The 23,925-nt window shown below is 36.9% G+C and overlaps 1 protein-coding gene across 14 annotated transcripts in view; it reads left to right on the top strand.

The window, feature by feature from the left end:
- Positions 1–23,925, top strand: part of chl1b (cell adhesion molecule L1-like b) — a 106,522-nt gene that overhangs the window by 51,163 nt on the left and 31,434 nt on the right. For 11 of the 14 annotated variants that reach the window (XM_038299872.1, XM_038299863.1, XM_038299869.1 and 8 more), the window contains exons 2-13: positions 5,479–5,673; positions 12,101–12,118; positions 15,613–15,721; positions 15,918–16,108; positions 17,255–17,377; positions 17,830–18,000; positions 18,255–18,269; positions 18,352–18,463; positions 18,626–18,807; positions 20,757–20,888; positions 21,131–21,271; positions 22,206–22,317. In XM_038299872.1, coding sequence (XP_038155800.1) covers positions 5,571–5,673; positions 12,101–12,118; positions 15,613–15,721; positions 15,918–16,108; positions 17,255–17,377; positions 17,830–18,000; positions 18,255–18,269; positions 18,352–18,463; positions 18,626–18,807; positions 20,757–20,888; positions 21,131–21,271; positions 22,206–22,317 — 1,409 coding nt within the window. In that variant the 5' untranslated portion in view covers positions 5,479–5,570. The remainder of the gene's footprint in view (positions 1–5,478; positions 5,674–12,100; positions 12,119–15,612; positions 15,722–15,917; positions 16,109–17,254; positions 17,378–17,829; positions 18,001–18,254; positions 18,270–18,351; positions 18,464–18,625; positions 18,808–20,756; positions 20,889–21,130; positions 21,272–22,205; positions 22,318–23,925) is intronic. The other 3 variants (XM_038299867.1, XM_038299868.1, XM_038299871.1) reach the window with 3 other exon arrangements.

Here is a 23,925-nt window from a genome sequence, read left to right on the forward strand (position 1 = left end):
TGTTTTTATCCAGTAAGTCACTTTCTTTATTTGAATTGTATTTTTAAAATAAATTTCAAAACGGACATTTCATTTGATTGAACTTAACATTTTAATTTAATTATTCTTCATTAGAAGTGAATACCCAACAAAAGCAACCATTTTACTGTAAGAGTGTTGCCTTTTTTCCTTTTTTTGTTTAAAATATTCTATATGTACTAGTAAGTTTTGTAGTTTGCCCCTGAAATGTGTATTATAAAGGTCAAGTTGAGGTTAAAATTTTAATCAAAAGGTCTGAAAGATGCTCTAAATACTCTGTGCCAAGCTTTACGTCAACAGTTGGCAGTGGGAATTACAAAACTGATGCTAATTTACTGCTTGATCACAGGCATAAAATTGTGTAAACTTTTGCATTTAGACCAAATGTTGTGTCTGCAGGTGGTGGGTGGTGGATTTACATAGTATACTTATACAAACTTTGTAGGGAAGGGCAGGGGAGTCGCCAGCGGTGAATCCCATTCGGTGAGGATATTCACTGCCCTGCTCTCACCCTGTGCTACCAGATAGAACTGAGGTGTTGTCAAACAGCGGCGCCATATGGGGAGAGCAGAGCGGTGATCGCTGAAGTTAAAAAAGCTGAAGTCGTCCATGAAATCAAAACACGACAACCAGTCAGGGACGGGTGGGAGGGAAAGCTTTCTTTGTCAAAATGGAACACAGACAAAATAATGTTAACAAATGTAGAAATAATGAATGCTCTGAAGATGTTTTTCTGTGGCTTTAAAAAAAGTCTTTTTAATTTAGCCTCAGAAGGTCTGTTCGTCAACCTCCTTTACCTCCAGCAAAGACCCAAGTCTATCACTGCATACTCCCCAGCTTGCAGCATGCTTTCTGCGTGGGTAGATTTACAAGTGGTTCAGCTCGCCCGGAGCTTCAACCTTTAAACTGCCTCAGTATTCAGTCAAGATGTGGTAGTTTGTAGGAGAGTTGCGGTCAGTTGGATAGAGCTTGGGTATATTCTAAGAATATATTTGTTGGAAAAATAACTAACCTTTTAGGATAAAACTATTTTGCTTAGCCTAAACAATGGAATGATCAGAGTGTAAGCAAGCCACTGGTTACAGTTGTAACGCAAGTAATAAATACTATTGCTTCCTAGCTTGCAGTTACCATTGCTAGGGGTGTCAGCTGTAAGACATTGACCCACAATCTTGAGGTTGTTGGTTTGCGACCCACCTTAGACTTTTAAAAGTTGCTGTGTGACTAATTTGTATTGATGTGCCCTTTTACAAATATAGATTGGGTAAAAACACTGCCAAATTAGTTTGGTCAGTTTAGCCAAAAGATTGGTTGAACACATAAATTCCAACCTGAATAAAACCAAAAACTGTGGATAAACTATTATTTTTGAATAAAAAGTGCAGTTTCACTGTCTGCTTGAGCTTATTTCAATAAAATGGCAGAAAAACAGTGTACCTTAAATGATTTTTGTCTTCTGAGACATTTTATACACAAAAAAACTTACAAAAGATTTTATTATACACACCAGTCATTAACTATTTCAAAGGAACTTAAATGGAAAAGAAAACAAGAAAAAAACCACAAATTATATTACTAACTGTAGTTATGCACTCGACCAGTAGGTGGTGACATGTCCATCTGAAGCTTCATGAATTCTGGGGATCGTTGAAGCAAACGGTTCAATGCCTCATGAGGCTTCATCTCACCATCTCTATCTGGCAATGGTGAATGGGAGCAAGCAGATGAAATAGAGGCAGGAGCAGGTGGATAAGATGAACAGTGTTTACAAACTGAACAGAGCAAGGTAGGTAAATGGAATGAACCATTAAGCCAGTAATCAGTACCAAGATCATGACAGAAACAACAGTTACATGATCTTTTATCTATTTATTTATTTCATTTTTATAAATTACCATGTTAACTCCTTAAACCTGCACTAATCAAGCACTAACCATATGCAGACGGAGTTCTAAATACATGGATTACATTAAACAGAAAGTCTGGCACCTGAAAATATTAAACTATGAATCCAACCAATAGTTTTCTGATTTGACTGGAAACCCTTTAATAACATCAAAGTGTTGTTGCCCATCCAACATTTACAGAAAGTGTTGTTTTTCTTATAATCAAAAGATTCTCATGCAGTCTTAAAAGTTTGGAGTTTGATTTGCCATTGTGGATTAAACAACTGACCATGTCCAGGAACCCTTGACCTCAATTACTTTTGTTTGTTTTCCTTACACTTTTGGTTTTTCTTTGCAGCAGACAGAGAGAGATAATACTGACACATAGATGAGATATGGCATGCAACAAAGGGTCTTCAAGTCTGGACTTCAACTCTGCAAATGCTGTGTGGAGGGCTAGTTTCTGCATATTGCCATGTGCTCTAAGCCTTGCAGCCATAATTAAGGCTGTTTTGTGTCTAAGGTAGACCAGAAAAAGACCCAGGACAGCTCTGGGGGAAACTGCAGATACCCAACAGGTAGAATGTCAGAAATACAATCTACAAATCTGATCTTTCTGAAGAGCTGTTTACAGTTTTCCTCAAGCAATGTGGGGCAAGGTGCACAGATTAGTTGACAAAAAATAAGCTTTGTGAAAATTAATTAGAAATACCTGATTTGCAACTAAACCTAACATGAATTAAGTTTACCAAAGGTTGACTCCGGAAAGCTACAAAGGCATATTTCATTTCTGAAAACATTATCATTACATGTATGACATTTGGTTTATCTATGAACTATTTACATGTTTACAAAGTTTGGGTTGTACTCAGCTGTTCTGAAACTTTTTTTTTGGAAAAATTGTCCCAGACATGTAACCTAAAGGGAAATTAATGTTATAAAAGCTACATACCTCACTGATTGTAAAATAGTCTAAGCTACTAGACTAAAGAAACTTAATTCTTGGTTTGGCACTATTCCTAACTCAAGTAAGGCATCAGGGTAACATTTTCAGCATGGTAGGGGACTCTTTCACACTTGTTCCAGTGTTATCTAATAATAATGAATAGCTTTAGTAGTGTAGAAAGGAAGTTATTTTTATGAACACTTTTTCTATCTATCTGCCATAACTGAGACAGTATCTTCTAGACCCACATTGCTTTGTCTCCTCTCAGCGGTGGCTCTGTCAGGTTGGAGTTCATGATGGCCTTCCCACAAAGAGCAGCTTTTAACCCCCTACCAGGTCTCCCAATTTCATGATGGTGTGATCACTCCAAAGAGGGACAGGGATTAGGAAAAACCTGTGGTCTGTAAATCAGGCAGGAGTTGAGAGGAAGGCCTCAGAAATATGTGTCCAACAGGCACCATACCCTTAGAGTTCAATGTACACATTATCTCGCACAGCAGTTAGGTTCTAAGCTGGCCTCTCCAAGCCAGATGGCCTCAACAGTCCTCAACAAAACATTGGAAAGAGGAGAACAAATTAAATCTCAAGACCCAGTTTGAACAAAATGTAATCCATCTAAGCCGGTGTTAGGAAGGTAAAAGATTTTGGCCACGGCAATAAGATAATGAGAAACACTCTCTTGTGGGGATTGCAGCCCCCCACCTCAGCCCCTCTTTGCTTAACCCAATCAATCTCACCAATCAACCACAAACCAGTTAAAGTAAAGCCCTTATGTTTCCATTTGGATTTGTTTTCAGAAGCATAAATTAAGGCTGCCTGGGAAAGATGAAACAAAAAATAATCACGCCGTGGGGCAGATCTCATCTGGTGCTGGGAACAGTTGGTATGAATTTACGAATTGTGATTAAGGAGTTTGGGTGATGCTGTTTTTAACCCATAGTTACAAAAGTAGAAGTAAATATAGTCATACCATTGAGAGTTATACATTTTTCAAGTTACTACCACAAAGTGATTTTTTGATGTGATTGATCATCATAAAGTAGCTCATAACTGTGAGCATGAAGAAAATTGTATTCCTAAAAACCCTGTTTGATTCCTTCAAATAAAATCCATAGGAAAATATTGCTTTTAGATGTACAGTATTGTATGCAGTCTGTGTTTGCTATTCAAAAAACAAAATATAAACGCACTCCACATTTTGCATTTTAATTGGTGAAATATGATGAGGGCCTGTGTATCAGGACGCTTTTAAATGTGCATGAAAAGGTCAGAATCCATCTTCTTATATATATATATATATATATATATATATATATATATATATATATATATATATATATATATATATATATATATATATATATATATATATATATATATATATATATATATATAAACTGTGCTGTTCAGCGGTCGATTATTGAATTTCAACTCTTGACCATGAGTTTGACCTCAGCTTTCTCTATTGAATTTACTGAGACGGGTGAGATTAAAACAGAGCAGGAGTTTGATTCCAGTCTCTTAAAGAAATTTCACAGCTTGTTGAACAGCTTCCTATGTTGGTTACTGCTTCATCAAAACACACATGCACACCTTTTTGGACACTAATTGAACTCCCCATATATACAATTACTGGACTTTATCCATGTTGTGTTACTTTTCCATTAAAGTCCTCCTGATGGAATTCCAGCGGACCAGAAACTTTATAAGTTCACATTTCTACAAATCTCTAGTGTGCCTCACATTACCACATTTTGTTATTAGGGTGTGCCATTTGTTGAGCTAATTACACCATTGTAACCTGCTAAGCTGGGTCAGAGCTAATATAAGGAAGAATAATGAAATAAAACCCAAGAGGTTTCAGTGAGCATCAGTCCTGACATTAGAGCTTCCATAGTTGGCTTTTTGTCCCTCTGTGGTTCAGCAGACTGGACCTTTGCTCATTATGGTCCAAACGCTGGTCTGTTAGCTGGAAAATGAAGCAGTTTTCTGCAGATGGTCTGTGTGAAAGCTAATGCTGTCTGACTCTTTGCATACTTTTTTATGTTTCCCCTCAGGCAGGCTGCTCTTTCTGCAATAATAGATAGAGATTGTTGCTGCATTCTTCAACACATTCAGTTATTATTATCAGAAAAATGCAGCCCCAGATGAAAACATTGCAGAGATTAAATCGGCAAAAGCTTTGATGTTAACGTTCATGTTGTTTTCAGCGCTGGCTCGCTTTTGTATTGAATTCCTGTTTTCACAGCAAGGCTGAACATCTGCATGTATTATTAAATCCACAAGCCCCTGTGGTTTATTTTCTATTTCTCCTTTTTTGAATAAGAAAAAAAAAAGAAAGAAAAACCTTTGTAAAGTTCACCTCAGCCAGCAACAAAATATCCTAAAGGAAAACATATGATGGCAGGAAATATCTGTATTTTTAAGCAGATTTTGAATGGGCTCACAGCATAGATATTTTTTTTGATAAAAAAAAATGGATAGTGCAGCACATCTTGTTCCGCTAGGCTTAGCAGAGAGCAGCTCCCGGTCACCAGCGATTTGTTATGTTTGGAGTTTGCCTTATTGACTGTCAGTGTATGCGTGGGTGGACTCATGGAGGCTTCTCCATCTGTGCTGTCTTCACAGGTAGAGCATCTTCGGCCGTACCCAGAAATGAACTGAGGACACAAGGGACAGAACGCTTTGGTTGATAAAGTCCTAAATCTTGCAGTGAAACCATGAGGTCACAAAGCCCAGGATTGGCTACCACGCTGATGCTGTCGGTGATCACCTGTATTTGTGCCTTTCATACAGCTACAGCCATTGACATTCCTCTTGAGGGTGAGTCCAGACCATACAGTGTTTTAGTAATTTTAGTTTATAAAAGTATGTAGCATAGGTGCAGTTCTGATGAGAAATTCACAATAACTCTTCAAGGGATGAATGGGAAATTCAGATGTATTTAAAAAAATGTTTTAAAGTAATGTTCAGCTTTCTCTTTCTTGTTTGTTTCTCTGATTCCTACAGGATTAAAATAATGCACACATCTAAACTAATACATAGGAACCTGTCTACCGGTCTAGTAGATATTTCCATTTTATCACATTATTCTTCTAGCATTATAATGCCTGAATATTTGACCGCTCCTACTGGCAGAATTTGACAAATTTATCTGAACTAGTTGATTTCCCAGCTTTTGAGCATAAGCCTGTCTTTTCTTTGGCTAAGGTTGGAAGGAACCAGTGAGCTAAAAAAATAGTATTTTTATTGTTTTTATTTTATCTTCTGGGTAAAGAAGGGAAATTATTGGGCAACCTTAAATATAACAAAAAAGATTTCCAGTTGAGCTTTTATTTCTCACAAAAATATTATTTTTAGAGGGATACATTTATATGTTCCAAATGTATAAAATTAAATGAAACACATCCGGTGTGCTTCTCATGACCAATACCCATTATTTGACATTAGTCTTACCGACCCAATATATGCTGCCATCTTTTGGGCCCGATTCTTAAAGCTGATATCTTGCTTTTTCCACCTGAGTTTCCATGGCAAAAAATTAAACAATGATGAATGCCTGTCCTTCACATGATGTCATGGCATGGTAGCTGAATGTACTTATGGAGTCAACTTATTCACGTATCAGCCGATACAAGAAAAGCCTAATATTGGCACAAAAAAAATCTATCGAGACAGATATCAAACTATAACACCTTTTTCATCAGATAATATTTTTTACTGCTAACAACACTATGTGTACTTTTTAAGTTTTACAGAATACAAATAAATGAGTAAAATTTGTTTTCTAGAATCTTTCTAGCTTTTACTGGAAATATTTTTTTATTAAGATGAATGCTGAGTAATCATGTTATGAGATGAGCAGAGACATGTGTCGAGTACTGGAGGGGGTGTTTTAGTGAAGCGCATATCGAGGCTTGCTTCCTTTGGAGGAGATGCCAAAATAGACGACTTCCGAAGCCTCGCTACCCCACCATACCACATGACTGTTTTGGAAGTGGTTCAGCTCGCCCAGATCTTCCGCGGGTGTAGGACTTTGTTGGAGTTTGGATATATTCTAAGAATAGATTGGTTGGAAAAACAACCAATCTACTTGGTTAAAACTAGTTTGGTTAGATGAAACAATGTAATGATCAAAATTTGAGCTAGCCACTTGTCACAGATATAATGGTTTTTAAGTAGTAAGTAGCTTTCCAATGAACTGTCACCTTGCTATTAGTGTCAGCAATAAGAGATGTCCTTCCACTCTTAAGGTTGATGGTTCAAGAATCACCTCAGACTTTTGAAAGTTGTGATAAAACTAAGTATTGTGACTAATGTGTATTGGTTTGCCCATGTACAACTATAGATTGGGTAAAACCACTACCAAATTAGATTGGTTGGTTTAACCAAAAAAATTGGTTGAACACATAACTTCCAACCCGATTAATAGGGGTGTGCATTGGCACTGCCCTCACGATTCGATTCGATTACGATTCACCAGGTAACGATTCGATTCAATTCGATTCTACAATGCATTGCGATGCATCAAAATCCTATTGACTTCATAATATCCGAAGTGTGCCCAGATATCCGCTTTCCAAGCTTTTGGTGCGTTTTTAATTAGGCGTACCCGTCTATCGCGGTCATCTCCCTCCGCCTCAGCCATCTTGATTGTTGTTGGTATACCCCCGCAAGTAATTGACACTTCACAACTTGTCCATTTGAGGCCAGAAAATAAACAGTGACATAATCGATTATGGCACGTTGCCGCATCGATGCTGAATCGTGCTTCCCCCTCATTGCAATGCATCGCTGAATCGATTATTGTTGACACCCCTACCGATTAAAACCAAAAATTGAGGAAAAACTATTATGTTTAAATAAAATCACTAACACCGTTCATTTTGCTCATTATTGTCCAAATTGCACAAGCACTTTCACTGTTTTCTTGAGCTTATTTCACTAAAATGGCAGAAAAACAGTGTACCTTAAATTATTTTTCTCTTCTAAGAAAATTTAGACACAAAAAACTTACTAAAGCTTTTATTATACAGACCAATCATTAACCATTTCAAAGGAACTTAGATGGGAAAAAAGAAAACAATTGTGAAAAATCACAGATTATATTAATAACTGTAGTTCTGCAGAGAGTTACACAAAAAATATAACACTGCTTAAATATATCACAAAATGGAAAAGAAACCAATGACATAAAATGTCATAAGTGTAACTGAAAAGTCCACAAAGGGCAGAATCATGAAAACCTTGCCTATAACATGACTGTAAGGAAGTAGTACATTCAAATTATTGCTGCAGACAAAAAAAAATAAAAACTGCTTTTTCCTGGCAACAGAACCAGAGCCTCCTGCCAGTTTTTGCTCTCCTGACAGCTCGTGAGTAATTTGTAGAGTAGGGTATGTTGGATGATGGTTAGAAAAGAAGACATCAGCAGATTCAAATCAATCTAGGGGCCTAATTTATTAAATCACACGTAGGACAGATTTTGAAAGCACACAGGTGCACAAAATGTCAAGGACATACCTCACTAAAAATAACAAGATTTATTACCAAAGCATGTGCATACATATCTGGAGTTATTAATGTTTTCCCAGTAATATGCTAACGTAGATCAGCATTACATCCTACTCTCGACAAGCCCAATTTTAATTAAAGGTGGTTTCCTGAAAATGCCTCATAAATCTTGAAGTAAATTGGGTTATCTCTATGATGGGAGCGTCTTGATGGTAAATTATGACAAGAAAACAAGAAGAAGCCTTGAATCATGCTCCCAAACAAGAAGCATGATGGTGAACCAAAATATTGTCTATTTTTGATCACTCTGGAAATTTTACATAAGTAAAGATTGTTCATGTAGCTTTCTAGCAGCAACATATAACAGATTTACTTGCAACAAACTGGCTATCGCAGGATTTGTTTTCTGGGGGAATTTTATTTCTTCCAGTTTGACAGATATTATCCAGTTTCTTCCTCATACATTAAAGATTTCTGTTGAATAAAATGTTGGGTTCAAAAATGTAGGTTTGTAAAAGAGAAACTGAGTCTACACAGAAGGGGGATTTTTAATGGCTTCTGCAGAAGGAGAGAGTTACATTCAGCTCACTACTCTCTCACTGACTTCCTCTGCAAAGCCTTTTTATTAGCAGATCATAACACATGGGGTGGGTTACAAAATAGTGTTCTTCTGACAAGGCAATTGATCAGGTCATAGGACAAAATGCTCCTCTGATTGAATCACAGAACAAAGCTGCTGTGCTTTAAAACATATATGAAGAGAAAAAAATGAAATTGTCAAGAGCTGTTTTAAACAAAATTTATTTTTGTTTACACTGGTGTATACAAAATAACAAAAACAAATTGTCTTAGTCTAACTCTAAGTCTAAAATCTTTGTTTCAATTAAATTGTGATCAAATTTGACCCTTTACCTTAGTAAAACCCTTAAAAGAAATGATTTGCTTCACCCTGTGGGTAAATTTCCATCTATAGAATTTTATAAATAATTTTGTGATATGGCAAATAGATGGAAAGGGTGTAAAAAATAAAAAGAGGGTTTAATGAAAGAAGCCAATATTCCATGTGCCTAGGTGCAGAAAAGTAGTTTGTTTTTTGAATATTGGCCCACATTTGTTTTATTTTTAGTCTTCTTCAGCAGAAAATATAGCAGCTAAAAGAAACAGTTCTCTTTAAAGAGTATGCATTAAAGCCCTGATGTACAGATTTCTTCAGCCGTAATTTAAAAGAGGTTTGGTTTAATTGAAGTTATATTGGGTTGTTTACATGTTTCCTTTATTTTATGAGCATTTTATGAGCATCACACATTCCCTCTTTTTTTCTCTTCTTTTGTGTTTGTCTCGGTTATAACTAAGCCTGTTGTAATAAGCAATAATCTATTAATCTCATAATGGCACCATAAAGTAATAATTGAACTTTATGGATCTCACACTGAAATTTACCCCTGTATTTAACCCAGTCCCTTGTGGAGCAGTTGGCTGCCATTGTGCGGCACTCAGGGAGCAGTGTGGGTTTGAGTTTCTTGATCAGGGAGTGCAGGCTGTGGGGATCGAACCGGGTACTTTCAACCTTGTCAGAACACAAGCACAATGCTCTAACCACTAGCCCAACAGTCTCACAACACTATGATTGTATAATGAATTTAAATAAACATGATAATTTCTGTTTCTGTTTGCACACTTTTCCATTTGTTTTCTGTGTCTCACTCTCTTTACTACTAAAAAGAGTGGATGGTAGAAGGTTTCACCATGGCCAGATTCTCAAGAGCGCTTTTCAGCATAATGGTCCATTATACTGAAAGTTGTAAAAATGGTACGGGATCGGATGTTAAACTGAATTTTAATGACCCTGATGACTGAAGAAACTGTGTTTTTAAGACACATTTACCTCCTTATTTGAACATAAAGGCAAAAAAGCTGTCCTCAAGGCAAAGATATAAGTGAATGTCATATTCCCTTCACACTTAATACTCAGACTCAAACTTTAGCAGAGGTACATGCATTTGTAGGCACAAAACATGCTCCTGCTAGCAGACAGAGAGCACCACCTATGAAGCCAGTATTAGAGTGGCCATCAGGAGGCTCAAAACGATTACCCAAATGGCTGATTTGTCAAGGGGCAGCAACAATGTTCATTAAACCGTGTCACCCAGTATGTTGCATTTTTTAGCAAAAAATAGCAATTCAATCAAGCAAAACAGCAAATATGTATCTGTTCCTAAACCATAATCATTCAGTGCAGATTTCACAGCTGGAAAAAAAATACAACTGATAGTGCTGTTTCTGTCTTCCTAAAAGTAAACAATCCACAGAGTATTGAAACAAATCATGCTCTTGTTCTAGTGCCCGTTCTCGTGGGCCAGTGGAGAGAGGGTTTTTTAACATTTCGTAGTATTTCGGATTTCCCGATCCTGATCTGACGCTTACCCACTGTGCGTGCCCTGTTCCTGTCTTGGCTCAGTGGACAGAGTGTTTTTTAGTGCTCCATAGTGTTCCCGATTTCTCGACTTTCCTGCCTCTAAACCACTGAGCTTGCCTGTTCCCGCCTGAATGTTTTGCCTGAACTATCTGTGGACTCCTGGAACCCTGAATCAGCTTGTTCCAGTTCTCATCGATATCCCTGACTGGGCTCCAGACTCCTGGACCTGTGAGCCTTCCTATTCGATCTGTTTCACTGTGTTTCTTTTAAACCAGAGTTTCTAGGGATGGGCAGTGCCCCGCGCTAGCCGCAGCTACGAAGGATTCACTTGTGTTATTTTAAATAAACACTTTCAATTATCTCACTGTCTGTCTGGCCTTGAATACCGGGTCCTCTGTTCTGTTTTGTGACAGCTATTCCACTTTATGTGGATTCCACTACTCATTAGAAAAGCTGTTCAAAAACTTTCTGCTTACATTTATGCTTTTTTTCTTTCGATCATGCCTAGTAAATCTAGAGTCTGAAAATATAATTGTATGCTCACCTGAGGAGTGACAAAGTAATCAAGAGCACCATGTTTTTTCCACCCACACTGTTTATATTTGATCAGTGCTGCACTTTATGGAATAGAAATGTTCATTTCACTGCCAAGCTGCTGCTCATTAAATGTCTGAAAGCTATGTGTATAACTTTGTATATACAAAATGACAGCAAAGTTTGTCCAAGTCTAATCACGTGTCTCTTTGGGAGACTCTGCCACTTCAGGCCAACTCAATGTGAGAGGCTTAAGGACACAAAACGAAGAAATGGTTAATTTGTATAAAATAATAGAGAAACTCAATAAAGAAATGTGTTGGGATTCTTTTCTTTTTTTCGTTATGCACACAGACTTGAGCTCATGTCAATTTATCAGTCTAAAATTATTGAATTATTTACTGAGAAATAAATCACACCACAGATCTGTCACAACTGTCAAACATCCCATGGATTGAATATACAAACAGAGAATATCGTGTCTGAATTACGTTTTAGCTTCTTTCTGTGCTCCATCTGTGTCTCTCCCAGTTCCCTTGGAAACGCATCTCAAACACATCCCTGTAAATTATTCAGAAATATCACTGAAGGACTTACAAAAACAGGTTATCTGAAAAGGCTAATGGATTGTAGGGATCACTGTCACACAGCTCTCTTCATTGTGTATTTGTGTATTCTTCAAGCCTTTCGTGTCCAGAGAGTACTTATTTCAGGCAGGGATTATTCCCAAGCTGCTAACAGTTTTTGTTTTGTTTATGTTTCCCCCTGCTACCACGGATTGTGTAGTTTTAGGTCATGTAAACAGTAAGTTCATTCTACATTATTGTCGTTTGTATTGTAGAGTTCTCATTTTCCTCATCCACATCGTAAAGCCACACTGTGCAACTTTTAACCACTAGGAGCACTATACAAGAAACTGAAATGTTTAGAACCCCTGAGAGCACTTTTATGAAATTTAACAGTTACCCTCAGTTTTTTGGAGTCTGATGACAGTTGCCTTTGTCATTGAGTTTCTTGTGCAGACACTGATGTTACATAGGTGAGGTTATGAGAAGGTCAGCCAGCATGGAGCATCAATATGCATTAATTGCTTTAAATTGAACTGGAAATTAATTTAGTATATCTGAAATTCAGCAAAAACTTGGGTCAAAAGTGACACAGTGTTGGTTTAACATACAGTCATCCCAGACATTCCTGTCTGCCGTCACTTCAACAATATTCATGAAGATAATAGTCGCCATTACTACACGGATTAAAACATACCAATATACATATATATATATATATATATATATATATATATATATATATATATATATATATATATATATATATATATATATATATATATATATATATATATATAAGAAGATGGATTCTGACCTTCTCATGCACATTGTATATATATATGTATATATATACACATATATATATATATATATATATGTATATATATATATATATATATATATATATATATATATATATATATATATATATATATATATATATATATATATATATATATATATATATATATATATATATATATATATATATATAATATTTTATCCTAAATTTATTGAAAAGATAAAAGTTCATTTGTATTTGTTGAGCTTGTTTCATTTCAGTACATGTCATAATATCACATGACTCAGTCTAAATCGACTAATTCATGCCAGAAATCAAATTCCTAAGTGACCCTTAGTTTTAAAGATGAACTTGTGTTCAAAGTACCCCCCTGCCAACCCTTACAAACTAGAGTTAAGATGGATTGTATAAGAGTTCGAACCACTTAATTCAGAGAAAATGCCAAAAGTTTCAAAGGTAAAGTATTCTATTTTTTATGAAGCAAACAAAAAAATTGATAAAATACTGTAACAGAAACCTTTAGCATTCTCAAAAAGCCCAACCCCCTACAAATTAGAACCTTGTTGAGCCACATTTTTCCAGCTATTTAAATTGGAAGTCTCTTTGGGTCAGTCTCTATAAGTTTACTGTTTAGAATTTGAGGAAAAATCAAGAAGAACTAGAGGAACAGAAAATATTTGCAAATGTAAGTAGGAAGAATTGATGAAAAAAGAACCTGGAATATCTTATTGCTTAGTATTATGAATGCATGAAAGTATTTGAAGTACTATGAGACAAATTATACAAAATGTTTTAAGGAAGATAAAAAGAAATTTCAAAATAAACATGAATTCTTATGCGCATCCATCATAAGTGACACCTTCCAATATTATTTTGCCGCCCGGTAAAGAGCCCTTAAATAGATCAAATACTGAAAAAATCCCTAATCTTAAGAAATAAAGCCCTCTAACAATTCCTCCAATAAGTACAACAACATTTCTATGAAATCCTGGAGTTGTAATTGTTGACTCCATTTTCCCCTGGGGAACAAAAAGATAAGACACACTGGCCCATTTCTCTTAGCCACTCTTTGAAACGGTAGATGAGAAAACATCCTATCAGAGTAAGGTGGATGTGTGTTGGTCATTATAATCCATCAAATGATGACAAGACAAAAAACAACTCACCTAAATTTTTCTGTATCTATAGGGAGGGCAGAATTAGCATTTCTTGAATGTGAAACTAGAACAAAACATGGCTGTATGAGGATCTGGGTTTATAGGTGTGTTAGATGGTTAAACCAGTGGTTCCCAAAGTGTGGGGCGCGCCCCCTAGGGGGGGCGCAATGCCATTGCAGGGGGGGCGCGGGAAGCGGTATGGATGAATGAAGAAAAAAAAAAAAAAAACAGCGCTTGCTTGACTGAGCATAATGGACAGTTGTGACACTGCAACCCAGATTTGAGAAGATCTACAGCAACAAGCAGGCTCACTACAGCCACTGAAAAGATGGAGGATTAAAGTACAAAGAAAAAACTCTCAGGGAGCTGTTCAATGTTTTCACTGCATTTTGCACAGAGGCTTTTTTAATGTATAGATTATAGCAAAGTTAAATATTGTTACAAATAAAAAAAAAGAAATATGTTTAAAATAACACAGACAACCAATAATCCTCTTCTAATCTACATTATAGAACTATGAAAAAAATACAGTTACACAAAAGTGTTCCACTGTAAAGATGGTGTGTAGTTTGTTTTGTTGCAACCTGAAGTGTGAAATAAACTTCAGGGGAGTTTGAAAACAAAATATGTGTATAGATTTATTATATCTGGTTGAACGATGTGTGTGCCCAGTTTATTCTTTTCTTTTTTTTTGGGGGGGGGGGGGGGGGGGGGGGGGGGGGTTGTTGATGGGGGGGCGTGGAAATTTTATTGTAATCCAAAGGGGGGCCCAGAAGAAAATCTTTGGGAACCACTGGGTTAAACTAAGATAAAAGCTCACTGTTCAAGCACTACGATACAGACTGGCCTCTTAGGGTCACCAAATCTTAAAAAAAAATCGTGACCTTTCAGCAGGACTTACTACTCTTACAGAGTGGAAATTATCCATAGCTAGAAAGCTAGCATTAAATCCACTGTGCATTAAGCTTAATTAGTTTCCTAAAATTACTTAAACTTAAGCAAAATGCCATTAAGCAAGAAATAGCTGCAATACGCTGGAGAAAACGTGAATCTTATCTGACCCCTTTAACTGCTGTGTAAAGAATCCATTAAGGGATTAAAATGAATGCCGACACAGATGCAGAGGTCATGTGATTAACTCAAGCATCGAGTGTAAACAGAAACTGTCAGCATTCACAGTTCTCAGAGTCCAAGACAAGAGAGACTTTTAACAACGATGCTTTCACGGAGGTCGATCTGCTCTCTGCTTCTGTGTCTTTGGAAGATGTTTCACTACTGTTATGCAGAGGGAACCCAGTAAACAGGATGTTAGCTGTGTCACAACAAAAATTAAGCATAAAAGGGCTTATGAAACAACAGTAGGATCACAAAACCATCCATCCTTCAGCCAACCCTCTTCATATGTATGCCTTTTTGTTTAACACTTAGTATTAGTTCTCCATATAGACTTATGCAACGATAAACATAGCAGAGCAGTGGTTCCCAACCTGTGTGTTAGAATACAAACAGTACCAAGATCTGTTGGTTAAAAGCCTTGGCATTTTTGTTTCACTAAAAGTTTAATGAAACTCAAAGTCTATGCTGCAGTGTCTTCGAAAAAATTTGACTACAGCTTAATTCATTTGGGAAAGAAATCCGAAGTTGGAATTTTTACACAGACTAATGAGCCAGGTATGGAAGCACTGCTGTAGGAGATAAAGTTTTTCTCACAGAATGAAGGCCTGTGTCATGTCTTTGATTTTAATGTGTGCTTGATTGTTTGCTTCCCAGTTGAGCAGCTGCCCACCATCACAGATCAGGCTCCCAGCACTCTCATCGCCTTACCCTTTGATGAGAGCTTCCCTATGACGTGTGAGGCCAAAGGGAATCCTGAGCCAGAGTGAGTACTGAGGCTTCCAACACTTCAGACAAGAGCAGAAAAGACTGGAGAGCTTCAGAGCGAGCATAACTGTCATTAGATATAAACAACAACAGATTACCATAAGCATAATTTGTGTTCCTATTTTGAACCAGAGGTTCAAGAAGGTTTTAGTTTCATCTAAAAAGTTTAACACTTTCACACTTCCTTTATATAGATTCCAATGGAAAAAGAATGGGGAAGATTTTGACCCTTATCTTGACCCCCGTCTGATCAAAGAAGAGAATTCTGGGACCTTTGTGATACCTAATAATGGGAACCTCACAGAGTACCAGGGAATCTATCGATGTTATGCATCAAACAAACTGGGGACAGCCATATCGAAGGATATAGAGTTCATTGTGCCAAGTGAGTAATCTGTGTATGTGTGCATATGGGATATAATTGTCTGGAAAGGATTCAAAACCTCTAAACTTGAGTGTCTCATTGCAACAAAGCATGCTATACATCAGTGAGACTGTAGAGCCTTTTAAAACAATAGTAGAAGCATATGAAGTTAATGCTTGAAAGGAAATCACATAATTCTGAGTATTATTTGCAAAATATAGTTTCTCGCAAAACTGTATTATTTTTTGTTTTCTAATGTTACTTGATTAATGTAAAAGACTTCACCCCAACCTCATAGTCTTTACCTTTAAGGGTATTTTTTGGTTATTCCTTTATGATGATATACCTAAAACTTTAAGGTGGTGCATAAAATTTAAATTCTGTTGTAGCTCTCTGGCAGTGTGTTTATACACATTGTTTTGGTGAAAGGTCAACCCTTCTACATTTTAGATCTTTATTTCAGGATATCCTGCACGCTTTGTTCTTTGTAGCTACTTATTTTTATTTATCATCTATGTGCAGCTTTTCTATTTGTGCCTAACAACATGATGCTGCCATCAACCAAAAGGTTATATAAATTTCTAAGCTGTTCAGTAGATTAACAAACCTCTGAGACGTCCATAGAAGAGCTGTACTAAGACTGATTTAGATGCAGGTGGAATGTCATGTGCTTTAAGCTAAATGTTGAAAATACTGCAGATTGCATTAAGGGGTTATCAGAGAAAATGTGAGCCAGATACAAATTTATACTTAAATTTTAGCTTATTAATCTTAACTCTGTGCTTGATTTTTAAACTGTTTAAAGCTGTTTTCATTTTTTTGGTCTATCACATAAAAATCGCTATGTTTTACTGTATATTGAAATTTCTAGTTACTGTATAAAAGGACACATTCTGAAAAACTGTCACTAGATGGGCAAGAACTCATTTGGGTTGGGAGGCAACAGTCCAAGGGAGGTTAAAGGGTGAGATATCACTTGTAGAAGTGATATCAGTTTGAATTCTGTTTTAAAATGCCAAAATTCCAATTTCCCTCAATGAAAACAAGAAAAACTACCGTACTATGGATCTACTGTTGATTTGAAGAATGATCTTACTGCCCTCTTGTGGAACAAAATAGAACTGCTTTACAGTTTTAATTCATGCTTGTTTTTCTTGTTTTTACCAGATGTTCCAAAATTCCCTAAAGAAAATCTTGAACCTCTTGAAGTGGAAGAAGGCCAACCATTTGTTCTTAAATGTGACCCTCCCAGCGGCATACCTCCTCTTCAGATTTACTGGATGACCATCAGTAAGTAAAAACTTTTTTTCCTGATCTTTCATATTAATAAATCAGAAAGCTTGTTGTGAATACTTACCACTGGATCATTATATATAAGGTACATTTAGACATAAAACCTTCCCTAAGCTGCAATAATCCCTTTAAACATCCATGATCTCAATATGTGTCAGTATTTACAATCTCATGCTGTGCAGACAGACATTTAACTTTAAATCCAATTTAAGAGCTTCATCATAGCCTAAGGCGATAAATGTGCCAGGATATTACCTACCAAAAATGAATATGAATTTAGATGTTTTAATGCACCACATGTGAAGATATTGAATGAGCAGATACAGAAATCAGGGTATTATTTTTCCACCATACTAGATAAATATATTTTTAGAAAATACTTTTTCAGTTTTATTTGACTAATGGGATATATGTAAAGGAATTTATCTCCATGATCTTTTTGCACTCAGATCTTCAGCACATTGAACAAGATGAAAGGGTTTCCACCGGCCTGAATGGAGACCTTTACTTCTCCCATGCTGTGGAAAAGGATAGCAGAAGGGACTACTGCTGCTTTGCTGCCTTCTCGAAGATACGAACCATCGTTCAGAAGAACGCCATGTCTGTTAAAGTCAAGACAAGTAGGTGCCGGGTCAACTGCCATGTCTTCATTCAGGCACTGCTTTTTGTTCAAGCCAAACTTGATGTAAAATTTGATTTTTCATCTTCAACAATCACAGCAATACTTCAAAAGCCACTTCAATGCCACATTTCCTGATTTACTTGCATGTTTTTGTTGTTTTTGTGTTTTGTTTTCCCATGATTCACCCACATAATCTTCATGTTGAACGCGTATCCTGTTTGTGCATTGATGTATCACTCCCTTCCATGTCAGGAAAAGGTGACAGTGGTAAGTTTGAAGTGTTCACCTCTGTTTAGCTTTTACTTGTTTCAGTTTTTTTGATATTGTCAAATTTTCTTCTGCATTCTAGCCAATGCTATTCTAGAGAGAAAACCCTCTCTTCTGACGCCCCCTGGTGACAGGTCGGAGAAACAGCTGGTCAAAGGAGATAACTTAGAATTGGAGTGTATTCCAGAAGGAATGTGAGTGAAACAACATTTATATACATTTATTTCCATATGTCCTTCAACTAAAACGAACAAAAACTTTCAGCAAACAGTTGCTCCACCTCTGAAAGTAGTTTGAAGGAGTAACTAACAAGTGTGCTGTTTTTTGTTGTTGTTTGTTTTGTTTCCTTTTTTCAGTCCAACTCCGCAAGTGGAATGGATGAAGGTAGGAGGTCAGCTTCCTGTTAAAGCAAAACTGGAGAACCACAAGAAACTGCTGATTGTTCCGAGAGCAGAACAGGAGGACAGTGGGAAGTACATGTGCAGAGCAAAAAACCTACTGGGAGAAGCTATCCATTACTTCACTGTGACAGTTGAAGGTAAAAAAAAAAAAAAACAGCATAATCTTAAATCATACTGTGGAGTAAATAAGTTGAGTTAGTTTAAATCATTTTGCCTTTGGAATTGTGTCTTTAATCTGCCAAAAGAGCATGCATGTATCGTGGTGCAAAAAGCCCAGATTATTTAAATTTATTAGACAGCTCCAGTCAGATGTTTACACTCAGTATCAACAGGAATGCAGAGATGTTAACTCGCATATTAAAGGTTGAAGTATTTTTACCAGAATCAAGAAAAATATTTAAAGGATTTAAGTATGGGATTTTAAACCTAAAAACAGAGAAGGACCAAATCTCAAAGAACTTGTTAGTGCCATAATGATGAGAGCATGCTTTGGAGCTGGTGATACTAGTACCTTACACAAAGCGGATAACATTAAAAAAGAAGACTTCTTTAATCTCATTTAACCTCATTATCTAACTTTAAATCCTAAGTTAAATGGTTGAAACTTGGACACAGCTGGATGGTCCAAAGCATCAAAGATGGTTTTAGAAGAAGAGAAAAGCATGGCTAAAGGCCCTGATCTCAACCCCATGTAAAATTTATTAGGCATGCATTAATTTTAAATCAACTTGGCAGCTTCTGTAAAAAATAAATTTGACCTATTCACAGAGATTATGGATGATAAAGATTTAAATTTATCCACATCCTTACAACATGGTAAGGAAGGACACTACAAATGTTTGAAACAATTTAAGAAGTAAACTCAAATTGTCATTTAGATGCTTTATATTCAGGATAATCATCGGAAATTAACTCCCTGTTATCTGATGGTATTGTTGGAATGTAATTAATTTCATTTTTATTAATTAGTTCCCAGACTTTATGAATTACGTGCCAATTTTATTAGTTATCATTTTAACTCAGACTTAAGGTGGATGGAAAGATTAGGTCAATTGCTATAGCCTGCAGGCTCTAAACAAATGGAACAAAGAAAAATTTCAGGGAAAATCAAGTATGCATATTTTGCAGGAAGCACCCAGTTCTTGAATTGAATACAAACTCCTCTGTTCACCAAAACATTCTTCTATTAATCTAAGGCCTCTGTCTTACAACTGAAATATTGCTGGAATTGCATCACGGACAGGACAATGAACCGAAACATAGCAGCAAATCTAGAAATAGAATGCTTGGAAGAGAAAATAATCAGTGTTAAAATGCTCCAGTTAACGTCCAGAACTCAAACTGATTTAAATGCATTAAACAAACTGTGTGATGAAACTACCCCTAAAACGAGAATGAACTTAAGCATTGTTCTATAGAAGATGCTGGTCAGACTAAAATTACTGATCCAACTTACTGGCACTAAAAATTGTTTCCAAAATAATCAATTATTGGGTTTACTTAATGTTTGTAATCACTCTATATAGCATTAATTTGCCTTGACCTGTTTTTCAAGGAAGACAATAAGTGCTTTTTATTGAAACAGAGCACATTAAAAATTTACTCACTGAGAGATTTAGTTACCAAGAAAAAAATTCTATAAAATAAACAATGACAAGCCCTTTACTGTTGATGCTCTGTTATTTGGGTTTCGCTGAAAACAGGTAATCAACACAGATTTTCTTGTATGTTTCTCTAGACAGTTATTGTTTGATTTTAGGTAACTAAGTTAGCCCCCCCCTTTTTTTTTTTTACTTTCACTCTGATATACAGTAAGTTTTGTATTTGCTCTATGCTGACATTCATTTTATGAACAGTATAATACAGGTATGTGTGAGGAGGAATTGCACTTTAGTCCTGCATTATGCTGAGGGTCAATCTTAGGTCCTGTGTTACATTGTCAGTCTATGTCTAAAGGCCTTGGATGGTAAACAGCATTCATTTATCCTGCATAATAGACACTGAATAGGTCTGTTTGTCTGTTTGCTCTGCAGTCTCTAGTCTTGTCTGACAGTTTGATAAAATTGTGCTGACTGTGTGTTCCCAGGGCCTCCAGAGTGGGTGTCAGAGCCAGAGAGCCAGCTCAGTATGATTGGCTCAGATGTGCATATAAAGTGCTCCGCTAGTGGGGTCCCAGAGCCAACCATCACATGGAGGGTGAACGGTGAACTTCTTCTTGGTGAGCTCTGCAATGCCCTTTCTAATCCTTATGTAGCTGCTGAAATACTTTTGGAGACAGAGAGTAAATACATTTTAAAATAAGGTGGGTTTAGTCACAGATGAAAGTTTTTTTTCTTTTGTAACACAGAAAGCACTGAATAATTATAATAAATAAATAAAAAACACTTACAGTACCTCACAGAATTAAGTTTTTATATGCCAATAATCTAAAATGTTGTTGCACCCTTGCTTCTACTGCAGAATCCCCAGCACCCAATAGGAAGTTACTTGGTGATACCATCATTTTACACAATGCTAAAGCTTCTGACAGTGCAGTCTATCAGTGTGAGGCCTCCAACAGACACGGGACCCTTCTATCCAATGCCAACATCATGATCATGAGTGAGTACAACAGCTTCTGTTTGTGTTGGCCCCAGTTTCCATCAGTTCAGTTTCACCATCATGTCTTTCTCAAGTACATAAGAAAAAAAAAAAAAAAAACAAAGCATATAGATGGAAATTTCTGCAAAATCTCACTTTCACAGCCTCTGTGAGGATGTGTCAGACTTTGCAGGGAATCATTTACAGGCTGCTGACTGATGTGTCGCGCTTTAGAGCTGGCACCCATGCTGGCATATGCCCATTTAGCAGTGAGGATCCCAGGGAAGGAGAGCTGTCTGCAAGCTCTTTCATTTCACTCAGCCACGCAGCTCTCCAACGAGAAGCAACAAGCTTCTGTTCTCTGCCATTTATATGTTAACAGATTCACCCTACGTTCTGTGCTTATTTTAACTAGTAATAGATGAACACATGCTGCCATAGGAGTGCAGATGAAACAGCAAACATAGGATTTTAGTTTATGTCTTTGTCTGGAGTTTCCGTTCAGTGACACAAGAGTTATTAAAGCTGGACAGTGTCTGAATGCTAACTCCCAGTACCTGCTCTAGTGAACAAAAAGGAGAGCCAGAGCATCCCAATGGGAGGCTTTGGCTCAAATTGATAAGGTGCATGTACTCAACTAACTCATTATTATTTTTGTTCTGCTACGATCTGATTTTCACACTCCTGACATCCTGACTCCTGGCTCATTTATTTCACTTACTCACCTAAGTGTTGTTAATACATGCGTAAGGGAACAGCGCTCTCACCTTTTTCACCTCAATTAATATGCAATTGACTGCATAATTCCTTTGCTATTTTATGAACTTTAAAAGAGGAAGCCAGATCTCCCCACCTGCCGGTTTGGTCTAGTAAAAAGCTGTTATGTTTTTACACAGAAAGCCATCCACGTTCTTTTTTTTAAAGAAGTAAACACTTAAACAAGTATTCTTTGCAGATCTACAGCCTATGATTCTGACCAATAATGGGGAAGATTATTCTACAGTGGAAGGGAAGGGTGTGATAATGCACTGTAAGGTCTTCAGTTCTCCTCCTTCAACAATCACTTGGTAAGTGTTCTGGTTCCTTTCAGCCCAATCCCCCAGCAGGGAGCAGTAGAGTCTCAGCATGTTGCTCTATTGTCTGCAACGATTCAGACACCTGCCAGTCTTTTAAAACATTTTTCAAATATTTGCAGTGCCTTGGCACAATATTGATAACGCATAATTTTCTTGCATCACAGCTGCAAACTTGAAGGTTTTATCCATAAAAAGTAGAGCATACTGTACGTTTAAGGTACCAATTATTTAATTGCTGCAAATAAAAGATAACGTGCTTTTATACTTAGCTTCCTATCTTCTTAGATTTAAATGTGTATAATCTAGTGCAAACAGTTGCCTTTAGAAGTCCACTGATTGATAAGACCACCTGTGTGTAATTTAATCTCAGTATAAACCCAGCTGTTCTGTCAAGGCTTCAGAAGGTTGTTAAAGAGCATTAGTGAACAATTAGCATAATTAGGACAGGAACCACTGCAGACAGGTGAGGGGAAATGATTTATGGAGAAGTTTAAATCTGAGAATATTAAATAATATCCTGAAAACCACTTCACCGCCAATGGAGACAATGTAATTCAAGAGATGCTACAGTCTGCAGCTCAAATGGAGAAATATGTTGACGGAAATGTTATATATTTTAGTTTACAAATGTTACCCTATAGGAGGAGTGGCACCAAGAAAGCCAAACCATCATCATTTCTAGAATAATGTTTGTCACAAATTATGTAAAGGAAAATTATGGGAACAGGAAAAGTGCTCTGGTCAGATGTGATAGAATTTTTTTGGCCTGTATAGATAAAATCCTATAGCTATTGACTAAATATTATAGCTTGAGATTAAACCAACGCTGCATATTACATAAAAAAAACACCCTCAAAAGTGTGAAAAATTAGGGTGGAAGGTGGGGTTTTGGTGCATCATTGCAGTAGCTGCAAATTAGCTTGTTGGAGTTTCCTGGAAAAATTAAATAAATGCAAGGCAACAGCCTGGAGACTGATGGTGCTTCACACCCTCTGTGAAACCAATTAAAGACTTGCCAGTTTTGTGTGCATGGGAGCATTCAGGAACCCAGACAGAAGCAGCAGGATATCAAAGCAAGAACCCCAGCATGAGAACACAAGAACAGGGACAAGATGGCCAGCCACACCCCTCTCTGGTGCTAAGCAACCACAGCAGTAGATCTGAGCAGTCCATCAGGCAGTTAGAGCGCCAGAACGAGGGAGAGGTGGTGGCTGACTGGGGCTTTTTTTCTCTATAATCCATTTTGATCAAAAAAAGCGTGTCTCTGCTGAGCTCATTCTCTCTGTGACACAGGAACATCTAGTCTCTGAAGATACACAAGAGTTGAGATTGTTCAACTCATGCAGATCCCATTCTTTGCTGTATTGCCCATAAACTTGCCTTTCACCTCGCCAGAACTTTAACTCTTGCTAAGTTTTGTCTTTCACTGCCCGTTAGCCACCCTCTACATGAGGATAAAAATAGTTTTCTCCAGTGTGAACCTTGAGGCAGGGTTTTTGTCCAACAGCTCCACTGTAATGGTTTTGATTGAAGTGTATTCTTGTATTGGAATGGCCCAGAGAAATTCCTGAGTTCAGGTAAACTGAAAATTTGTGAAAG

The sequence above is a fragment of the Cyprinodon tularosa genome, unplaced genomic scaffold, assembly GCF_016077235.1.
Source record: "Cyprinodon tularosa strain WSP-4 unplaced genomic scaffold, ASM1607723v1 ctg439, whole genome shotgun sequence".
Lineage (NCBI taxonomy): Eukaryota > Metazoa > Chordata > Actinopteri > Cyprinodontiformes > Cyprinodontidae > Cyprinodon > Cyprinodon tularosa.